The 14,965-nt window shown below is 48.7% G+C and overlaps 7 protein-coding genes across 7 annotated transcripts; 5 read left to right on the plus strand and 2 right to left on the minus strand.

Moving 5' to 3' along the window:
* Nucleotides 1–9: 9 nt before the first annotated feature.
* On the plus strand, nucleotides 10–2,786 carry V1508DRAFT_154544 (uncharacterized protein). The gene is made up of 5 exons (XM_066936051.1): nucleotides 10–745; nucleotides 805–872; nucleotides 929–1,121; nucleotides 1,176–1,931; nucleotides 1,990–2,786. The coding sequence occupies exons 1-5, from the start codon at nucleotides 504–506 to the stop codon at nucleotides 2,342–2,344; spliced, it is 1,614 nt and encodes a 537-aa protein (XP_066798621.1). The 5' UTR covers nucleotides 10–503; the 3' UTR covers nucleotides 2,345–2,786.
* On the minus strand, nucleotides 2,718–4,145 carry V1508DRAFT_364343 (uncharacterized protein). Its single transcript, XM_066937300.1, has 5 exons — nucleotides 4,013–4,145; nucleotides 3,855–3,960; nucleotides 3,639–3,766; nucleotides 3,278–3,583; nucleotides 2,718–3,216 (listed from the first exon to the last, which is right to left on the minus strand). Exons 1-5 carry the CDS (start codon nucleotides 4,035–4,037, stop codon nucleotides 2,972–2,974), a joined length of 810 nt encoding a protein of 269 aa, XP_066798622.1. The 5' UTR covers nucleotides 4,038–4,145; the 3' UTR covers nucleotides 2,718–2,971.
* A 139-nt stretch (nucleotides 4,146–4,284) lies between these two features.
* Nucleotides 4,285–5,667, plus strand: V1508DRAFT_401951 (uncharacterized protein; the record flags this gene model as incomplete). Its single annotated transcript, XM_066938448.1, has 2 exons — nucleotides 4,285–4,397; nucleotides 4,464–5,667. 2 exons carry the CDS (start codon nucleotides 4,285–4,287, stop codon nucleotides 5,665–5,667), a joined length of 1,317 nt encoding a protein of 438 aa, XP_066798623.1.
* A 79-nt stretch (nucleotides 5,668–5,746) lies between these two features.
* Nucleotides 5,747–8,392, plus strand: V1508DRAFT_154665 (Oligosaccharyl transferase STT3 subunit-domain-containing protein). Its single transcript, XM_066936052.1, has 2 exons — nucleotides 5,747–6,383; nucleotides 6,429–8,392. The coding sequence occupies exons 1-2, from the start codon at nucleotides 5,915–5,917 to the stop codon at nucleotides 8,246–8,248; spliced, it is 2,289 nt and encodes a 762-aa protein (XP_066798624.1). The 5' UTR covers nucleotides 5,747–5,914; the 3' UTR covers nucleotides 8,249–8,392.
* Nucleotides 8,359–9,953, plus strand: V1508DRAFT_409538 (uncharacterized protein). The gene is made up of 4 exons (XM_066939164.1): nucleotides 8,359–9,018; nucleotides 9,069–9,154; nucleotides 9,205–9,335; nucleotides 9,389–9,953. The coding sequence occupies exons 1-4, from the start codon at nucleotides 8,536–8,538 to the stop codon at nucleotides 9,820–9,822; spliced, it is 1,134 nt and encodes a 377-aa protein (XP_066798625.1). The 5' UTR covers nucleotides 8,359–8,535; the 3' UTR covers nucleotides 9,823–9,953.
* A 752-nt stretch (nucleotides 9,954–10,705) lies between these two features.
* On the plus strand, nucleotides 10,706–13,857 carry V1508DRAFT_364352 (Sodium/hydrogen exchanger family-domain-containing protein). Its single transcript, XM_066937301.1, has 4 exons — nucleotides 10,706–10,886; nucleotides 10,938–11,040; nucleotides 11,090–11,518; nucleotides 11,565–13,857. The coding sequence occupies exons 1-4, from the start codon at nucleotides 10,866–10,868 to the stop codon at nucleotides 13,646–13,648; spliced, it is 2,637 nt and encodes an 878-aa protein (XP_066798626.1). The 5' UTR covers nucleotides 10,706–10,865; the 3' UTR covers nucleotides 13,649–13,857.
* Nucleotides 13,858–13,996: 139 nt separating this feature from the next.
* On the minus strand, nucleotides 13,997–14,844 carry V1508DRAFT_348143 (uncharacterized protein; the record flags this gene model as incomplete). Its single annotated transcript, XM_066936714.1, has 4 exons — nucleotides 13,997–14,208; nucleotides 14,266–14,370; nucleotides 14,425–14,561; nucleotides 14,615–14,844. 4 exons carry the CDS (start codon nucleotides 14,842–14,844, stop codon nucleotides 13,997–13,999), a joined length of 684 nt encoding a protein of 227 aa, XP_066798627.1.
* Between the last annotated feature and the right edge of the window lie 121 nt (nucleotides 14,845–14,965).

Consider the following 14,965-nt stretch of genomic DNA (forward strand, 5'->3'; position numbering starts at 1 on the left):
CGGCAACATCGACACCAAATAAGATCGGATCTATCGTCCGATCTGAAAGATGATCGGAATGGAAGGACGCCAAAAAGGCGGTGTGCGCCACATGCGACCCCGTTGCCGTGGCAGCCGCGCCATTGGTTGGAAGCCTATTGAGGCGCCCGACCACTTGTGTCGCGTCACGAAGCCTTACTGTTCCCGCGTTGGTAGTGATTGAGCTAGCCCGAAAAGGAATCCAGTAAACATATTCGCACGCCAGGGCCCTCTTGTTTCCTTTCTCGTCTGGTCACCAATGTTCCGTCACAGTTCGTGGCCTGTTCGACTTCTAGATACCTCTTCTCGCATAATATAGGTCACCCCGCCTGGTTGAACTATCTTCTACATAGCCTTCTTGTGCTTGGTTATCCCGGTCTTTCACCACTTTCTCTTTGCAAGCTGAAACTTTTAGGCACGTAGCTATTACAGCTCGTTCTTGCCCGCAAGTCCGGCAGCCACATTTCCAAGCCAGCACCACACCCATGGACCGATCATCGCCTTTAGCGGCTATGATGCTGCCTCCTCCGGTGTTTCTTAATGAACACGAACAAGCGCCTTCGTTGAATCTCCATGCGATACTTCGCAGAGGGTCACACTCGCACCAGAGCTCGTTGCCTAATATCCCGGCTTTCAGAGACTTCGACTCAGGATTTTCACCTGCATTCGATTCACCCACAACCACTCTAGCGGCCGACTTGTCTCAAAACTTCCACATTGCAAAGAGGTAACTAAAATTTACTCGATATATAGTGCATAAAATCTTGACTTACATTTGTGCAATAGTCCCGTGCTCCCAACCCCCCGCCGATCACTACTGCCTTCCTTCTCGTTTGGAGCCAAGACTTCAAAACGTAAGGCAACCGTCATTGACGTTTACAGGTATGCCACCGCTAACTTGGTACCACAGTTAATCGCACGCCACCTACGCAAGTCTCTTCGTCGCCAAATGGAGACACTATGGACGTCTCTCCCTTGCCTCACAAGTCGCGACCGATGCTTTCTGCCGCCTCGTCATCATCGTCATCCTCTTCTTTTACGAGCTTGTCGTCATTGAAACCATTTTCGTCTAATTCGTCGTTGGACAACTCGCAGGAATCCATGTAAGTCAGTTTTGTTGCATGAGTCCAATCGACTCTAGCGGCTTACATTTTTAGCCGGAATTATTTTGGTCCACGCCCTATTTCCCGACCAAAGGCGACGCCATCTTGTTTCCCGCCAAACCCCAATTTCGCCCCTCCGTCAATGCCTGCTCGAAGCATCTCAGTGCCGTACACTCTAGACGAAACTCAACGCAGTTTGGATGAGATGTTTGCCGGATCACCCAAACACGGAAGCTCACTAAAAATAGTCGGGCTTGGCATTGATACCCCTGAGCCAAACAACTTGTGCCTTTCCGGCGGCTTCAAACCAGCATTTGCTTCGAGATCGCCTACAGATTCACCTTTAGCTCAGCTGGCCACGCGGCCAGCTAACAAAGTTTTGAGGGCGAAATGTCGAAGAACCCAGAGTATGTTCCAAAAGCCTGGAGATGTTCTTGTTACAGAAATGAACGAAAGTCATCAGTTTCTCGCAGTCACTGCCGTAAACAATGCATCACCGATGTCTTCGCCTTCGTCCCAATGCGGAAATGTGCCAATGCCAAGCTTCTCTGTGCAGCAGGATGATCCTTTCAAAAGAATAGCTCCGAGCACGTTGGTTGACGTTCTCGATGGCAGGTTTCAGCAATACTACGATCGTCATGTTATCGTAGACTGCCGGTTTGAGTACGAATACGAAGGTGGGCATATTGTGGGCGCCGTTAATGTCAACTCTTTGAACCAATTGGAGGAAATGTTCTTGAATCGACCGCCAAAGGCGCGACTCTTGTTGATTTTTCACTGCGAATACTCTGCTCATCGAGCACCAAGAATGTATGCCTGAAGTTCCTTAGTGTGCATCGTCCGCTTACCCGGTATTAATGTTTGTTAGGGCGTTACATCTGCGCAACCGCGACAGACATTTGAATATGCATCGATATCCTGAGCTACATTATCCTGATATTTATATCCTAGATGGTGGCTATAGCAACTTCTTCTCGAGCCATAGATCTCGTTGTGAACCGCAACAGTATGTCGAAATGACAAATTCTAATCACCGAGATGCATGCGAGCGTGAGATGAACAAATTCCGTAAGAACATGAGAGGCTTGAGAACTCAAAGTTATAGTTTCACTGGGGTCTCTGCATTTCATGGGCCCTCAACAAGCAGTGGCATCTTTGCAGAAGGTAGAACTGTAGATATCGACGTGAGAGGTGTGAGTATTTCACGCCATACATCGCAGTGATTTCCGATCGATGAATTGCTCAGCATTTGATGGTCATTGGCAATAATTTGTTTTTGTTATCTGCAGGTCTTAGATTCGGTGTACCGTCTGGTGTTAAATATCCCTTTATTGATGGTTTGCATACGTTACTGGGTTTCTTACTTTTGGCAGTCATTTATAATAGCACTGTTTTTCTGGCACTTGATGTCGCATTGTCGAAACATGCTTTCTATATTATGAGATTGTCCTCTATTGTGCTATTTGGAGTTCAGTGACGTGTTTCATGGATATTTAGTTTTTATTTACATGGTCTATCTGGTGGTGGATTATTTACTCGCAATATCATCTATATTTCTACAAAATTTTGTTTGAAGTATCTCGTCGTTAGAAAGTTGTCATTTATTTCGATTTATTTTTCTCCCATTTCTTTTCATCTATGTTTGTTTCTCATAGCTTCCTTTTATTTTCACTATATATTTCATGAGTGTAAATAGATGTGTTCTGATACTTAATGGTACGTTATATATTGTATCTTCATATATCAACCGTATTCTGCGCCATAATGTCGTACATGTCGTACATGTCTGTGTTCAAATGATGTATGACAAATAAAATCCCAATGAGTATCATTCATCTACATTCATGCAGTTACGATATGTCCATTTTATCCGCGTCGTCTGCTTCTCCTACTGCTGCAGTGGTCCCTGATGTTGTTTCACCTTCGCAGGCAATAGTCTCCAACATTGCCTCCGCGGCTCCCACCTCTGCACCGGATACCACCACGGGATTAGGTGTTGCACTTCCACTGGCAGACCTTAGCACAGATTGAGCTCCAAATTTTGGGGCTTCAACCGCTTCGCCTTCTTCCGTCTCATCCATACCTTCTCTGCGATCTGGATAAGGGTTAGATTACAAATCCTGCAACGCATGCGAAACTACCACAGGATAGCATACCTTGCTCCTCTTTCTCCTCTCTGATTTGTCTTTGCATGCCTTGTAGCGCTGACACGATCTCTGAGAATTGCTCCCGCCGAGCAGTCCACACCTTCGCATATTCCTCCTTTTGCACCTCTAGTTCTTTAATCTCAGTTTCCAGTCGATGTAAAGCCTTTATTGTCTCTGCCCGCGTGCGCAACCTGTCGCTAGCCATCTTTCGCGTAAATTTGTCGTATTCTTCTAATTGTGACCGTAATATACGTGCATCTGAGAGCTCGAATTCAAGGTTAGACGTCACCGTCGTGCCCTTGTCATATGTATCTCCTATCATGGCATATTAGCACTTGTGCGCAGGCTTCAACAGCAATCATAGACATACTGATTTCGGATTGCTCTGTTTCATACTTGATTATCTCTCTCCCGCTAACGGACTTCTGAAGTTGAAATTTTAGGACGCTAACTTCGTAATTGTTTAACGCACTGTCAATTTCCTTCTTCGCAGATTCACTGTAGCGTTCTCCTGTTAGCATATACGTTCTAAATCGAGCCCCATCATAATCATTTGGACTGCAAGACGGTGCACACATTCGCTTACATTTCTTCTTTGCTTGAAAACCGTAGAATCGGCAAAGTTTGTATAATCTTGAACACTCGCTTATATGCCGCCTCGTTTATGCTCACACGCTCACGAATGATTTTATCTAGACTCGTTGGATTCTTAAGATATTGATGATGGCTCGACGGAAGACATACCTATTTGATCTGACATATCCACCATTTAAATCGAATTCAGAGCAATTAAATCTTAAATCCAATCCCTCAGGTGTTGTAGCTAGCTGGTCGCATATATCGATCCACTTTCGTTGACGGGAGGGATGAGAGTGCGGCGCGGCGCCATACGATCGATGCTCATCGCACAAACTTTCTGCGTCTTATATATCATTCCATTTGGCTGCAATTCATTTACTTTGGATACCATTTTCTCAGAATTCAGTTCAAGATTATACTAAACCAAAGTGCCTGGCATGTCACCTCTGAGTAATGACGATTTCAGGAAACTTGTAAATGCGCCAGCGGCTTTTTCTTCTCGAACTGCGACGGCATCGCACGCACATTCCAGAGCATCCGGATCCAAAAGGTTTGTCACACAAACGTTTTTGATACTACTTATGTTCTCCCGAGCATAATCTAACCGAGATTGTAGGTCAGTGCTACCCTCCCAGTCCAAGACCTTCGAAAAATCCGGACTTGACGATGTGCCAACAAGACAAGTCCAGAAAAGAGCGCAATATCGAGACCGCGCGCAGGAACGCCGACAAGCAAGAGAAGAAGATTCAGCGCCAACGAAAATTTCCAAAGGACTGGACTACGAGCTTCTTGCGCGAGTTCGCCGTGGGGAAGACATTTACATGCCTGAGCGCGTGGATAGGGAGGAGCATTACAATTACAAAGCTGATGAGGATGATCCGGAACTTGATAAGCAGCTGGATGAGATTTTGATGTCGAACGAGTTGGAGAAGAAGGATGTGGATAGTGCAGAGAAGGTGACGAAATCGAAGGCAGAGTTTTTGAGCGAGCTGAGGAGGAAGATTGATGAGAATCCGAAGTCGAAATTTAGGCCGATTGGAAAATATAAGTCGCCAGATCTAGAAGAGAAGAGGAAATCTGAAGGACATGTGAGGTCTAAGAGCTATGCGAAGAATGACAACAAGAAGAAGGAGAAAAAGATTAAGCGGCCTCACGTGTCCGAAGGTTCCCAGATAACCTCGAAAGATCGGGAGCTTGTGCAGCGAGAGAACGATTGGACGTCTGGTGCTGTAGCGTCTGTCGCCGATACTTCGGAGCCTCAGCCAGATAAACATGAAATATACACAGCTCCGCCGATGCCTGCACATACCAACTTCTTGGACAAAGCACCAGGACAGGACGAGTTGGACGATGGTGACATCTTTGAGGATGCAGGAACGGACTACGATCCCTTTGCTGGAATAGATGATGACGACTCTTTGTCCGACTCAAAGGAGGATGCCAAGGAGTACTCAACAAAACGTCTGAGTCCGAAAGAAAGCCCAAAATCTGCTACCTGGCAGCCAGAAGCCCGCAGACCAAGGCGGAATTACTTTGATGACAGCATTTCTCCAGAACCCGAGCCGACTAAGACAGAGACAGAGCATGCATCCGAACAATCAAAGTCGATGATGGATATCATTGCCAAAATAGATCTAGATACTGTGCTGAAAAATGCGCGAGCCGCAAAGAAGGAAAAGACTTTAGGACTTGTTCCTTTACAGATGTTTGGAGGGGATTACGACATTGATACGGATTTAGGAGGAGAAGGACGGTGGATTGATGACGATGAGGAGGACCCAATTGGTAAGAAGTCACGCAAGAGAAAAAAGCGAGCTTGAGAGTTTGTATTTTATTATAGTGCTGAATGATTAAGAATGGAATGATGTTTCGATCATTCGCTTAGACGACCCGGTAAAAGGGAGTGGTTTTGTATGAGTTTACCCGGCTTCATAAGGCCACGTAGGACTAGACAGTTTCCATATCAACATCGCGGAGCATCCTGACTATACGCTCTGGGTTGATCAATCTACGCGGCTGATATATCGACATCTCCTTTTTGATTGACTCAATTGCAAGTCACTGACAATGGTTTTGCTACCGTCGTCGGTTCCACAGTCTGCCGCTCAGGCATTGCCACTTCTAAAAGCGGTGATCCTGCTAACTATCGCCGGAGCAGCGATCGCATCCCGTTTGTTCTCTGTTGCGCGATTCGAGAGTATTATCCACGAGTTTGATCCCTGGTTCAACTTCCGAGCGACAAAGTATCTTGTATCTCATGACTTTTATTCGTTCCTCGATTGGTTTGACGACCGGACGTGGTACCCTCTTGGTCGTGTCACAGGCGGCACATTGTACCCTGGTCTAATGGTCACGTCCGCCTTGATCTTCCATACGCTCAAGGCCCTTACGCTTCCAGTTGACATTAGGAACGTTTGCGTTATGCTTGCTCCCGTTTTTTCTGGATTGACGGCGTACGTGACGTATTTGTTCACGACTGAAATGAAGGACGAGGGCGCCGGATTGCTAGCCGCGGCATTTATTGGCATAGCTCCAGGTAGGAGTGTGATTTCGATTGTATTGCAATTGCTAACTGTATTAGGCTACATTTCTCGATCTGTCGCTGGATCATATGACAACGAGGCAATTGCGATTTTCTTGTTGATGCTTACTTTCTACCTTTGGATCAAGGCTCTCAAGCTTGGATCGGCATTTTGGGGTGCGTTGACAGCGTTGTTCTACTTCTACATGGTTGCGGCATGGGGTGGATATGTGTTTATTACCAACGTCATTCCTCTGCATGCGCTCGTGCTTATCATCATGGGCCGCTATTCCAACAGATTGTATGTAGCGTACTCGTCGTGGTATTCTTTGGGAACTCTTGCGTCGATGCAGATTCCGTTCGTCGGTTTCCTTCCAATTCGATCGAGTGAACACATGGGCGCACTTGGTGTGTTTGGACTTCTTCAGCTTGTTGGATTCTCTCTGTATATTCGAGCGCGTCTACCATCCAGTCAGTTCAAGGTGTTGATCATGGTCGCGACCATCGGCTTGCTTTCCTTTGGCGTTCTTGCCATTGTTGGACTTACATTCACTGGGGTGATCGCACCATGGACTGGTCGATTCTACTCGTTGTGGGATACCGGATACGCGAAAATTCACATCCCCATCATTGCGTCGGTGTCAGAGCATCAGCCGACGGCGTGGCCATCGTTCTTGTTTGACACGCACATGCTCATCTGGCTCTTCCCCGCAGGCGTGTATCTTCTGTTTCAAAAGCTTCGAGACGAGCATGTGTTTGTCATCATTTACGCTATTTTGGGCTCGTATTTTGCCGGCGTGATGGTTCGATTGATGCTGACACTGACACCTGTGGTGTGCGTTTGCGGCGCGGTCGCTCTGTCGACAATTTTCGACCAATATACTAATCTTGCGACGCCAGAGACCAGTGGCGAGGACTCCAGGGATGGCGAGAGCAATAAAGAGGAGTCGTCTTCGTCGCTTTTGAACATCAGCGGTCTCGCTCGAGCACCGATTGTCGGGATCTTTTCGCCGTGGTCACGAGTGGTTGTGATGGGATCGTTCTTGGTGTACCTGTGCATGTTCGTGCAACATTGTACGTGGGTGACCTCGAATGCGTATTCTTCCCCGTCTGTCGTGCTTGCCAGTCAACTTCCGGATGGTTCAGCCCACATTATCGACGACTTCCGGGAGGCGTACTACTGGCTTCGGAAGAACACGCCGGAAGACGCGAAGATCATGTCATGGTGGGACTACGGTTACCAGATTGGTGGGATGGCCGACCGGACGACGTTAGTGGACAACAACACGTGGAACAACACTCACATTGCAACTGTGGGCAAGGCGATGAGTTCGCGAGAAGAAGTCAGTTATCCAATTTTACGGAAACATGACGTTGATTACATTCTTGTGATTTTTGGCGGACTGATCGGATACTCTGGCGATGATATGAACAAGTTTTTGTGGATGGTGCGGATTGCGGAAGGAATCTGGCCCGAGGAGGTGCAGGAGCGGAATTTCTTTACGCCTAGAGGTGAATATAGAGTTGACGAGCAAGCGACGGCAACGATGCGGAACTCAATGATGTATAAGATGTGTTATTACCGGTTTACAGAGTTGTTTGGACGGCAGGGGGCGGTCGACCGTGTGCGAAACCAGCGAATCCCGTCTCCGACGACGGATAGCTCTGCGACGCCGATACAGCTTAATACGGTGGAGGAGGCGTTTACGTCCGAGAACTGGATTGTGAGGATTTATAAAGTGAAAGACTTGGATATCTTTGGACGGGAGCACGCAGCTGCGATGGCGTTCGAGGAGGGCAAGAAAAGGGGCGGACGCACGATCCGGGCGCCGCCTTCGGGAGGACATGGGAAAGGCAAAGCTAGGGTCCTGAGAGTTTAGAAGATTTTGTGTTTGTACATACATATAAAACTTAAATGACTGAATGTATATCATAATATGTCTTAGAGAATAAAAGTCCTGTGATACGATTAGATTGCAGAGCCAGTTATGGACAAGCCGCTCAGTGTACTGTCATAGTAAGTTTCTAATAGTGTCGAAACAAGATGGGAATCCAAAACTGAGCTGCCGTGACGCGTCCACAACGCGTGGGTTAGGGTGTGCAGAGCGCGTTCGTACGACTTCATATCGACTGGTCGCACAAGACATTGGTAAGACGCTTGATTGTTATGGCCTGCGTGATACAACAATCTGGGTCTGAGTATAGTGACCGAGCCTACGCGCCTGTCACGGGGCCGGCCATAAATTACATTTCGTTGTACGCAGCTTCGATCTCGCCAGAGTTATTCAACTCGCTTCCTAGGATCACGCACTCCGGGTTCTGCTGTGCAGTATCATCGATCTTTAACATGGGCCTCATGAACGCAGCATTATCAGCCCTGGGCAGTACGTCTGCCGCAAAGCTATACTACTTTCTGCGCGGGTATTCCAGCACAAGCTATCTTGATCCCGAACTAGATATCGCGCTGGTAACAGGTGGCTGCAACGGCCTAGGCGCCAATATAGTGAAACGGCTGCGTGCGCGCAAGATTCCAGTTGTCGTGCTGGATATTGCGGATCCGGAAGACCGCGTGGAGGGCGTATATTACATCAAGTGCGATATTTCGTCGAGGGAGCAGGTTATAGATGCCGCGGACGTAATTAAGCAGGAGGTCAGTGAAGTAACGTTGTACCGGGAAGGAAGCCCCTTCTAATATTCTAGATTGGAGATATTACCATCTTGGTCAATAATGCTGCTATAACTCACGGCAAGACTATTGTGGATTTGACGTATGAGGAGATTGAAACGTACGTCCGCTTGTGATGTCATATCGTGATCGTTAGTGCTGATCTTGTAGGTGCATGGGCGTGAATTTGACGTCTCAATTTTATACGGTCAAGGCTTGCCTTCCGGGTATGCTGAAGTTGCGTCGCGGATACATTGTGATCGTGTCGTCTGTGATGGCGTATATCGGCCCCGTCAAGCTGAGTATGTATCGTCATTTCAGTTCCCTGTAGATACGATTACTGATGCAGGTGCAGGTGCATATGCGGCGTCTAAAAGCGGTCTGCTCGGCTTGTATGAGTCGCTGACGTATGAAGTCGGGCCGAACGCGGACAAAGACTCCGGCATCCGCACCATTCTCGTGGCGACGGGACAAATGGCGACGTCGCTTTTTGAAGGAGTCAAATCGCCACACAAAATCACCGCGCCAGTACTTGACACAAGCATTGTAGCGGACCGCATCATCCTCGCACTCGAAAGGGGTGAGCAAGGCCGCCTGACGTTACCGGTGTATGCCAGGTTCATGCCATTTGTGCGGACCATGCCACGGTCATTGATGACGATTGTTCGCTACTTGAGTGGTGTTGACCGCGGGATGCGCACGTATTTGGGGAACGGCCGGAGTGAGCTGTTGCTGCGTAATGCTGAATTGTCAAATGGCGATGGCAAGTCTCATGGACATTCTGAATAAATGTGTAAGTTGAAGATTTTTACATGCGCTAACGTGACATGATATGAATCATATGAATCATATGTATAGATTGCTATTATATATAATTATGTGAAGTGTTGTGACAAAAATACATATATATCGTAACAGTGTGACAGTGATAAATTATGCTGTTGATGTAAGTTAGTGATAACGGCACATGGTCGTTCGTGTTGGATGTATCCTATAAAAAGGTTACCGACAAGCCCGCGAATACAGCCAACATCGACAATCGTCGAGAAATAATTACATTTGGCTTACTAATGACAATACTAAGCGCAATAATCGTGAAATTATAAGTCAGGACAGCAAAGTGAATATCGATAGCTGCCGACTCAAAACCGGTCCCTCGATTGCATCGCCATCATCCCTGCGCGGCGCAACATATTTATTTATGCAGATTCCTGCGGCAGCTAGAAACTATATTTATTTTATGTTGAAACGATGACATGTCACTATATATGTCGAAGTATCGCATCTCTGAATTAAATCGCCAGAAACGCCAAGGTTGCTGCGCAACTGGCCCACTCGCTCTGTACAAGTTTAGATGATCTGCGGTCAATTAATATAGTTGGCAGACTGGCAGTTCAACGTCAAAAGTACGATTATAATTATGCATTCGGGGAAAACCGACCACAACATAAGCCTACTCCGTAACCAAAATACGCAGGCCAGTCTGAGTTCATGTGCCTGGTGTACATTCTGCGCGCAGGCAGAGTTGTTGCACGGTTTGTTCATTGCGCAGCCCCCGGTCTAAGCGCCGAGCTGCGCCAAGACCCTAAAGCGTGCGCTAGTGCAAACGCTATTGCGCTGTCTTCCAAGACTAGATCGCATGGCTCGCTTCACCATCTCCTCCGATAGGCATCTTCAATCCATTCGCTTTTGTTTTCTCTCGTCATATTCGATATCTTGCTTGCATATCTGTCGTGTGCAGTCTGCCGTCGAGTGCACTCTGTTCCGAGTACACATTATCTCCCGCAACCCCCTGATCCACTACTGATCCTGACCGTTCGTGCTCTTCAAGAATGGCTTGGGACCAGCTCTGGGTAATCTTGTCTTGTCCAGACTTCGGCATATGCTGCTGCTAACATGCCTAGATTAACAAACCGCATATCGCATATGCTATTATTGGTGGCTTCACAACGATCTTCTCGCTCATCTCGCTTTTCGTCAAGGAAAAGCTCTACATTGGTGAAGCAAGTACGTCGGAACTATCTCCCATGTCTCCTCCATTGCTAACCACCCCTAGCCGTCGCGACCATCGTCGGCGTCATTTTCGGTCCCCATTGTCTCAACTGGTTCAATCCCAGCACATGGGGTAACGTCGACTACATCACACTCGAGATTTCACGCATCGTGCTGATCGTGCAGATATTCGCAGTCGCGGTCGAGTTGCCAAAGAAGTACATGCTCCGGCACTGGGTCTCCGTCTTTTATCTGCTCGTACCCGTCATGACTTTCGGATGGCTGATCTCTTCCGTATTTATCTGGAAGTTAGTGCCCTCTCTGCGCTGGGTCGAGGGCCTGGTCGTCGCGGCCTGCATCACGGCCACTGATCCTGTTTTGGCGTCTGCTGTCGTCGGTAAGGGAAAGTTCGCCAAGCGCGTTCCCGGTCACTTGCGAAATCTTTTGTCCGCCGAATCTGGATGCAACGACGGCATGGCCTTTCCTTTTGCCTGTACGTTCTCTATTGTGTTTCTCTTATGTTTGCTGACTCACAATAGATCTCTCGCTCTATTTGATTCGTTACGTCGGCCAGGGAGGCGAGGTGGTCAAGCACTGGTTCTTGGTCACTATTCTGTATGAGTGCATTTTCGGCTGTCTCTTGGGAGTCGTCATCGGTTACTCTGGCCGCCACCTCATCAAATTCGCAGAGAACCACAACTTGATCGACCGCGAATCGTTTCTGGTGTTTTACTTTGTGCTCGCTCTCTTCTGCACCGGCGTTGGCTCGATCCTCGGCACTGACGATTTGCTCGTCTCGTTTGCAGCCGGTGCAGCATTCTCCTGGGATGGTTGGTTCACGCACAAGACAGAAGAATCTCACGTGTCCAACGTCATCGACCTGTTGCTCAATCTGGCCTACTTTGTCTACTTTGGCTCCATAGTCCCGTGGAATCTCTACAACGCGCCGCAGCTTGGAATCAGCCCGTGGAAGCTGTCGATTCTTGCTATCTTGATAATTCTATTTCGCCGCATCCCCATCATGCTGATGATCAAGCCCATCGTCCCCGACATCCGCACCTGGCGCGAAGCCCTTTTCTGCGGCCACTTTGGCCCCATCGGCGTCGGCGCGATATTCATTACCATTCTCGCACGCGCGGAGCTGGAACACGGCGAACCCACTCCACTGGCCGAGCTTCCGCCTGAAGGCTCGGCGAACTACACCGTCGTAGCCGTTATGTGGCCGGTTGTGACGTTTCTGGTTATAGCATCTATCATAGTGCACGGATCGTCTATTGCGGTGTTCACGCTCGGTAAGCGACTGAACACGATGGCCATCACCATGTCGTATACGACCGGTAACGGTAATGGGCCGTCCTGGCTGCAGCGGTTGCCCAGGATGGAGTCCGGTCAGTCTCTCTCGTTCAGGAAAATCGAAACTATAGGAGACAACACAAATTTTAACAGGCTATTCCACCGCCAGCCTACGAGTGCTGACGGCGAACCGCGCCGACCGGCCAAAGCATCTGGAAGGATGTCCCGTCCGCGCAAACGCAAAGGGAAGAAAGGTGCTGTTGACGAACAGGAGCAGATGCCTGCGGATTACGACGAAGCCGGTGTGCGTATACCGCCGAATGTCGCGAGACGAGCAGGGGAGGCGACGTTAGAAGAGCAAATTAACCCTACCGGCCATACCGTCTACCAGGAAGGACATCATTTGATAGTCGAGGACGCGCACGGCGAGGTGTTGACGACGATTAATTCTGAGACCGGCGAGCGCACGCCGTGGATCGAACCTCTTGAGCCACTAGATGAAGACTCCGTCGCCGGCTCGGTGCGGTCCCAGCGTCGGCGTCGAGCGTCGTCTGAGGCGCACAGAGCGCATGCCGAGGATGAACATAGTGGCACGAAAGCCATAGCGTACCAACTCGACGACGAGATCATTGTTGAGAACGAAGAAGGCGAAGTCATTAGGCGGTACAGAATTAATCGGCACCGACCAGCGGGCGGTGAAAGCGGCCTCGACCGCGCGTTATCTTGGGTTGGACTACGACGTGGGGCGTCTGCTGTTGGCACGCACGGTGCACATGGTGGGGATCTAGAGATGCAGAGAGTTGAGAGTTCTGGAGAAGGCACTAGCGGGAGCTCATCTGGGTCTGGGCTCGAGAAGAATGAATTGCCTAAGAATTTCTTGCAGCGAATGGCAACGGAGGATGAAGTGGTCGTGCCGCGGTCGCGGAAGGGCCGCTCGCACGCGGACGAGGAGGAGGAGACGCCTGCGGAACGCAAAAGACGGTTGGCGGCGTTGCAAGGATCTGAACGCGCAGAAGAAGAAGAGCGCGCTCAGCGGGCCGGGAGAATCAGCAGTGATGATTATGACGTTGCCGATGAGGAGGATGTTGACGACGAGCTTGATTACGCCAACGACGTCGAGGACGGGGATGCTGGCCTGAATTTGGTTGCGGAATCAACCCCGAGGATCTCCTTTGCGGGCGAGACTGAAGTTGAACGCCGTAGAAGGCTCGCGGCTCTAGGTATCCACTCCAGCGACGAGCCGGAGGCCGGCGCGGACTCAAGCTCGGCCGGACAGCCTGACATCCCTAGGGGAATCACATGGGGTGCCGACGTCAAGAGGTCAAAGTAGTCACGGCGCTGTATCCGCGATGCGGTGGTGTATAGATATTGTATTTGCATATGTTGTGTTCTTTCTGGGTTGGGTTATTCTTTGTCATTTTATCATTGTTATCGGACATACGGATTGTAAGTGATTATCGTTGTGTTAATTCTTAGCAAGAATACGAAGTCAACAGTACTACATAAACAATCGACAAATAAAGCATGATACAACCGGAACGCGCAATACCCTCACAATAGTACACAATCTAGACAGACAAATAACCAAACTATAACAACACAATTCCGCCAATCACAAAATGCTCTACATATACAAAATCCAATTTACTAATAATGCAATACATCAAATTACCTACTATTATTTCAAATACAAAACTTCAGTCAACAGATCCTCCAAACTTATCTGAATTGTGCCCTGTCCGCGGTCATATTTTCTAAATGCGTCGTGTATGCGTTGAAGAGTGATATTTGCCTGTACAAACAAATCGAATGAGATTGAGCCTATGCCACGCTTATCGTAGTGGTTGAACATGAAGCGTACGAAACTGGGGCTGAACTGGAACCCGAACGCTGTTTTTTAAGTTAGGAACGTATCTATAGAGTGATGAGCAAAGAGTCAAGACGTACATTGCAGTGCGAGAGCGAACTCGTCGATGGATATAGTCGTGTTGTGGTCTAAATCAAACTGCTGAAACCGCTCGAGCCATTCTCCGAGATAATTCCACAGCCGCTCTTGTCAAATCAGCAACGGCTATAATTATCTGCATACACACCAGAACAACTTACTGAATTCGGTGTAATCGATCGTGCCCGAGCCATCGGAGTCGAACAATTTGATCATAAGCTTGATTGTTTCTGGATCGAACTTTGTCTTGTCGAAGTTCACTAAAGCTGACCGTAGCTCGCTCGCAGACAGCTTCCCGCTTCCTTCACCGGCGTCAATAACTAAATCGTATACTCGTAGAACAGACCCCACATACCGTCCTTGTCTACGCTCGAGAAAATCTGATACAGCGGGTCAATTGGTGCCGGTAATGGCGGCATCGCGCTATGTTGTCTATTCAGTGTCTGAGGCGGCGAGCTGTCGTGGGCTCTATATGAGATGTGTAGCTGCTGCTGCTGCGACTGGACTGCGCGTTGCTGTTGAACTCCGGTCAGAGACTGCGTGCGGACGGGCACCCTGTGGACGGACTGCGAGGGGGGCATGGCTTGAAGTCTGGCAGGCTGGATCTGCGCCTGGTATTCGGCTGGGGTCATCATCGCCTGAATGTGTTGGTTAGCTGCGGACTCTGTTGTCCAGTGTATGTATATATGTGAGCTTTCCGGC

The sequence above is a fragment of the Lipomyces doorenjongii genome, assembly GCF_038497915.1.
Source record: "Lipomyces doorenjongii strain NRRL Y-27504 unplaced genomic scaffold V1508scaffold_3, whole genome shotgun sequence".
NCBI classification, from domain to species: Eukaryota; Fungi; Ascomycota; class Lipomycetes; order Lipomycetales; family Lipomycetaceae; genus Lipomyces; species Lipomyces doorenjongii.

Coding starts and splice junctions, on each gene's coding strand:
- V1508DRAFT_154544 (XM_066936051.1), top strand. CDS start 504: ATGGACCGATCATCGCCTTTAGCGGCTATGATGCTGCCTCCTCCGGTG. Junction 746..804: donor AACTTCCACATTGCAAAGAG/GTAACTAAAATT, acceptor TTTGTGCAATAG/TCCCGTGCTCCCAACCCCCC. Junction 873..928: donor TGGAGCCAAGACTTCAAAAC/GTAAGGCAACCG, acceptor TTGGTACCACAG/TTAATCGCACGCCACCTACG.
- V1508DRAFT_364343 (XM_066937300.1), bottom strand. CDS start 4,037: ATGGTGGATATGTCAGATCAAATAG. Junction 3,961..4,012: donor GGATATGTCAGATCAAATAG/GTATGTCTTCCG, acceptor CAACGAGTCTAG/ATAAAATCATTCGTGAGCGT. Junction 3,217..3,277: donor AGAGGAGAAAGAGGAGCAAG/GTATGCTATCCT, acceptor ACCCTTATCCAG/ATCGCAGAGAAGGTATGGAT.
- V1508DRAFT_154665 (XM_066936052.1), top strand. CDS start 5,915: ATGGTTTTGCTACCGTCGTCGGTTCCACAGTCTGCCGCTCAGGCATTG. Junction 6,384..6,428: donor ATTTATTGGCATAGCTCCAG/GTAGGAGTGTGA, acceptor TAACTGTATTAG/GCTACATTTCTCGATCTGTC.
- V1508DRAFT_409538 (XM_066939164.1), top strand. CDS start 8,536: ATGGCCTGCGTGATACAACAATCTGGGTCTGAGTATAGTGACCGAGCC. Junction 9,155..9,204: donor ACGTATGAGGAGATTGAAAC/GTACGTCCGCTT, acceptor CTGATCTTGTAG/GTGCATGGGCGTGAATTTGA. Junction 9,336..9,388: donor TATCGGCCCCGTCAAGCTGA/GTATGTATCGTC, acceptor ATGCAGGTGCAG/GTGCATATGCGGCGTCTAAA.
- V1508DRAFT_364352 (XM_066937301.1), top strand. CDS start 10,866: ATGGCTTGGGACCAGCTCTGG. Junction 10,887..10,937: donor TGGCTTGGGACCAGCTCTGG/GTAATCTTGTCT, acceptor TAACATGCCTAG/ATTAACAAACCGCATATCGC. Junction 11,519..11,564: donor CATGGCCTTTCCTTTTGCCT/GTACGTTCTCTA, acceptor GACTCACAATAG/ATCTCTCGCTCTATTTGATT.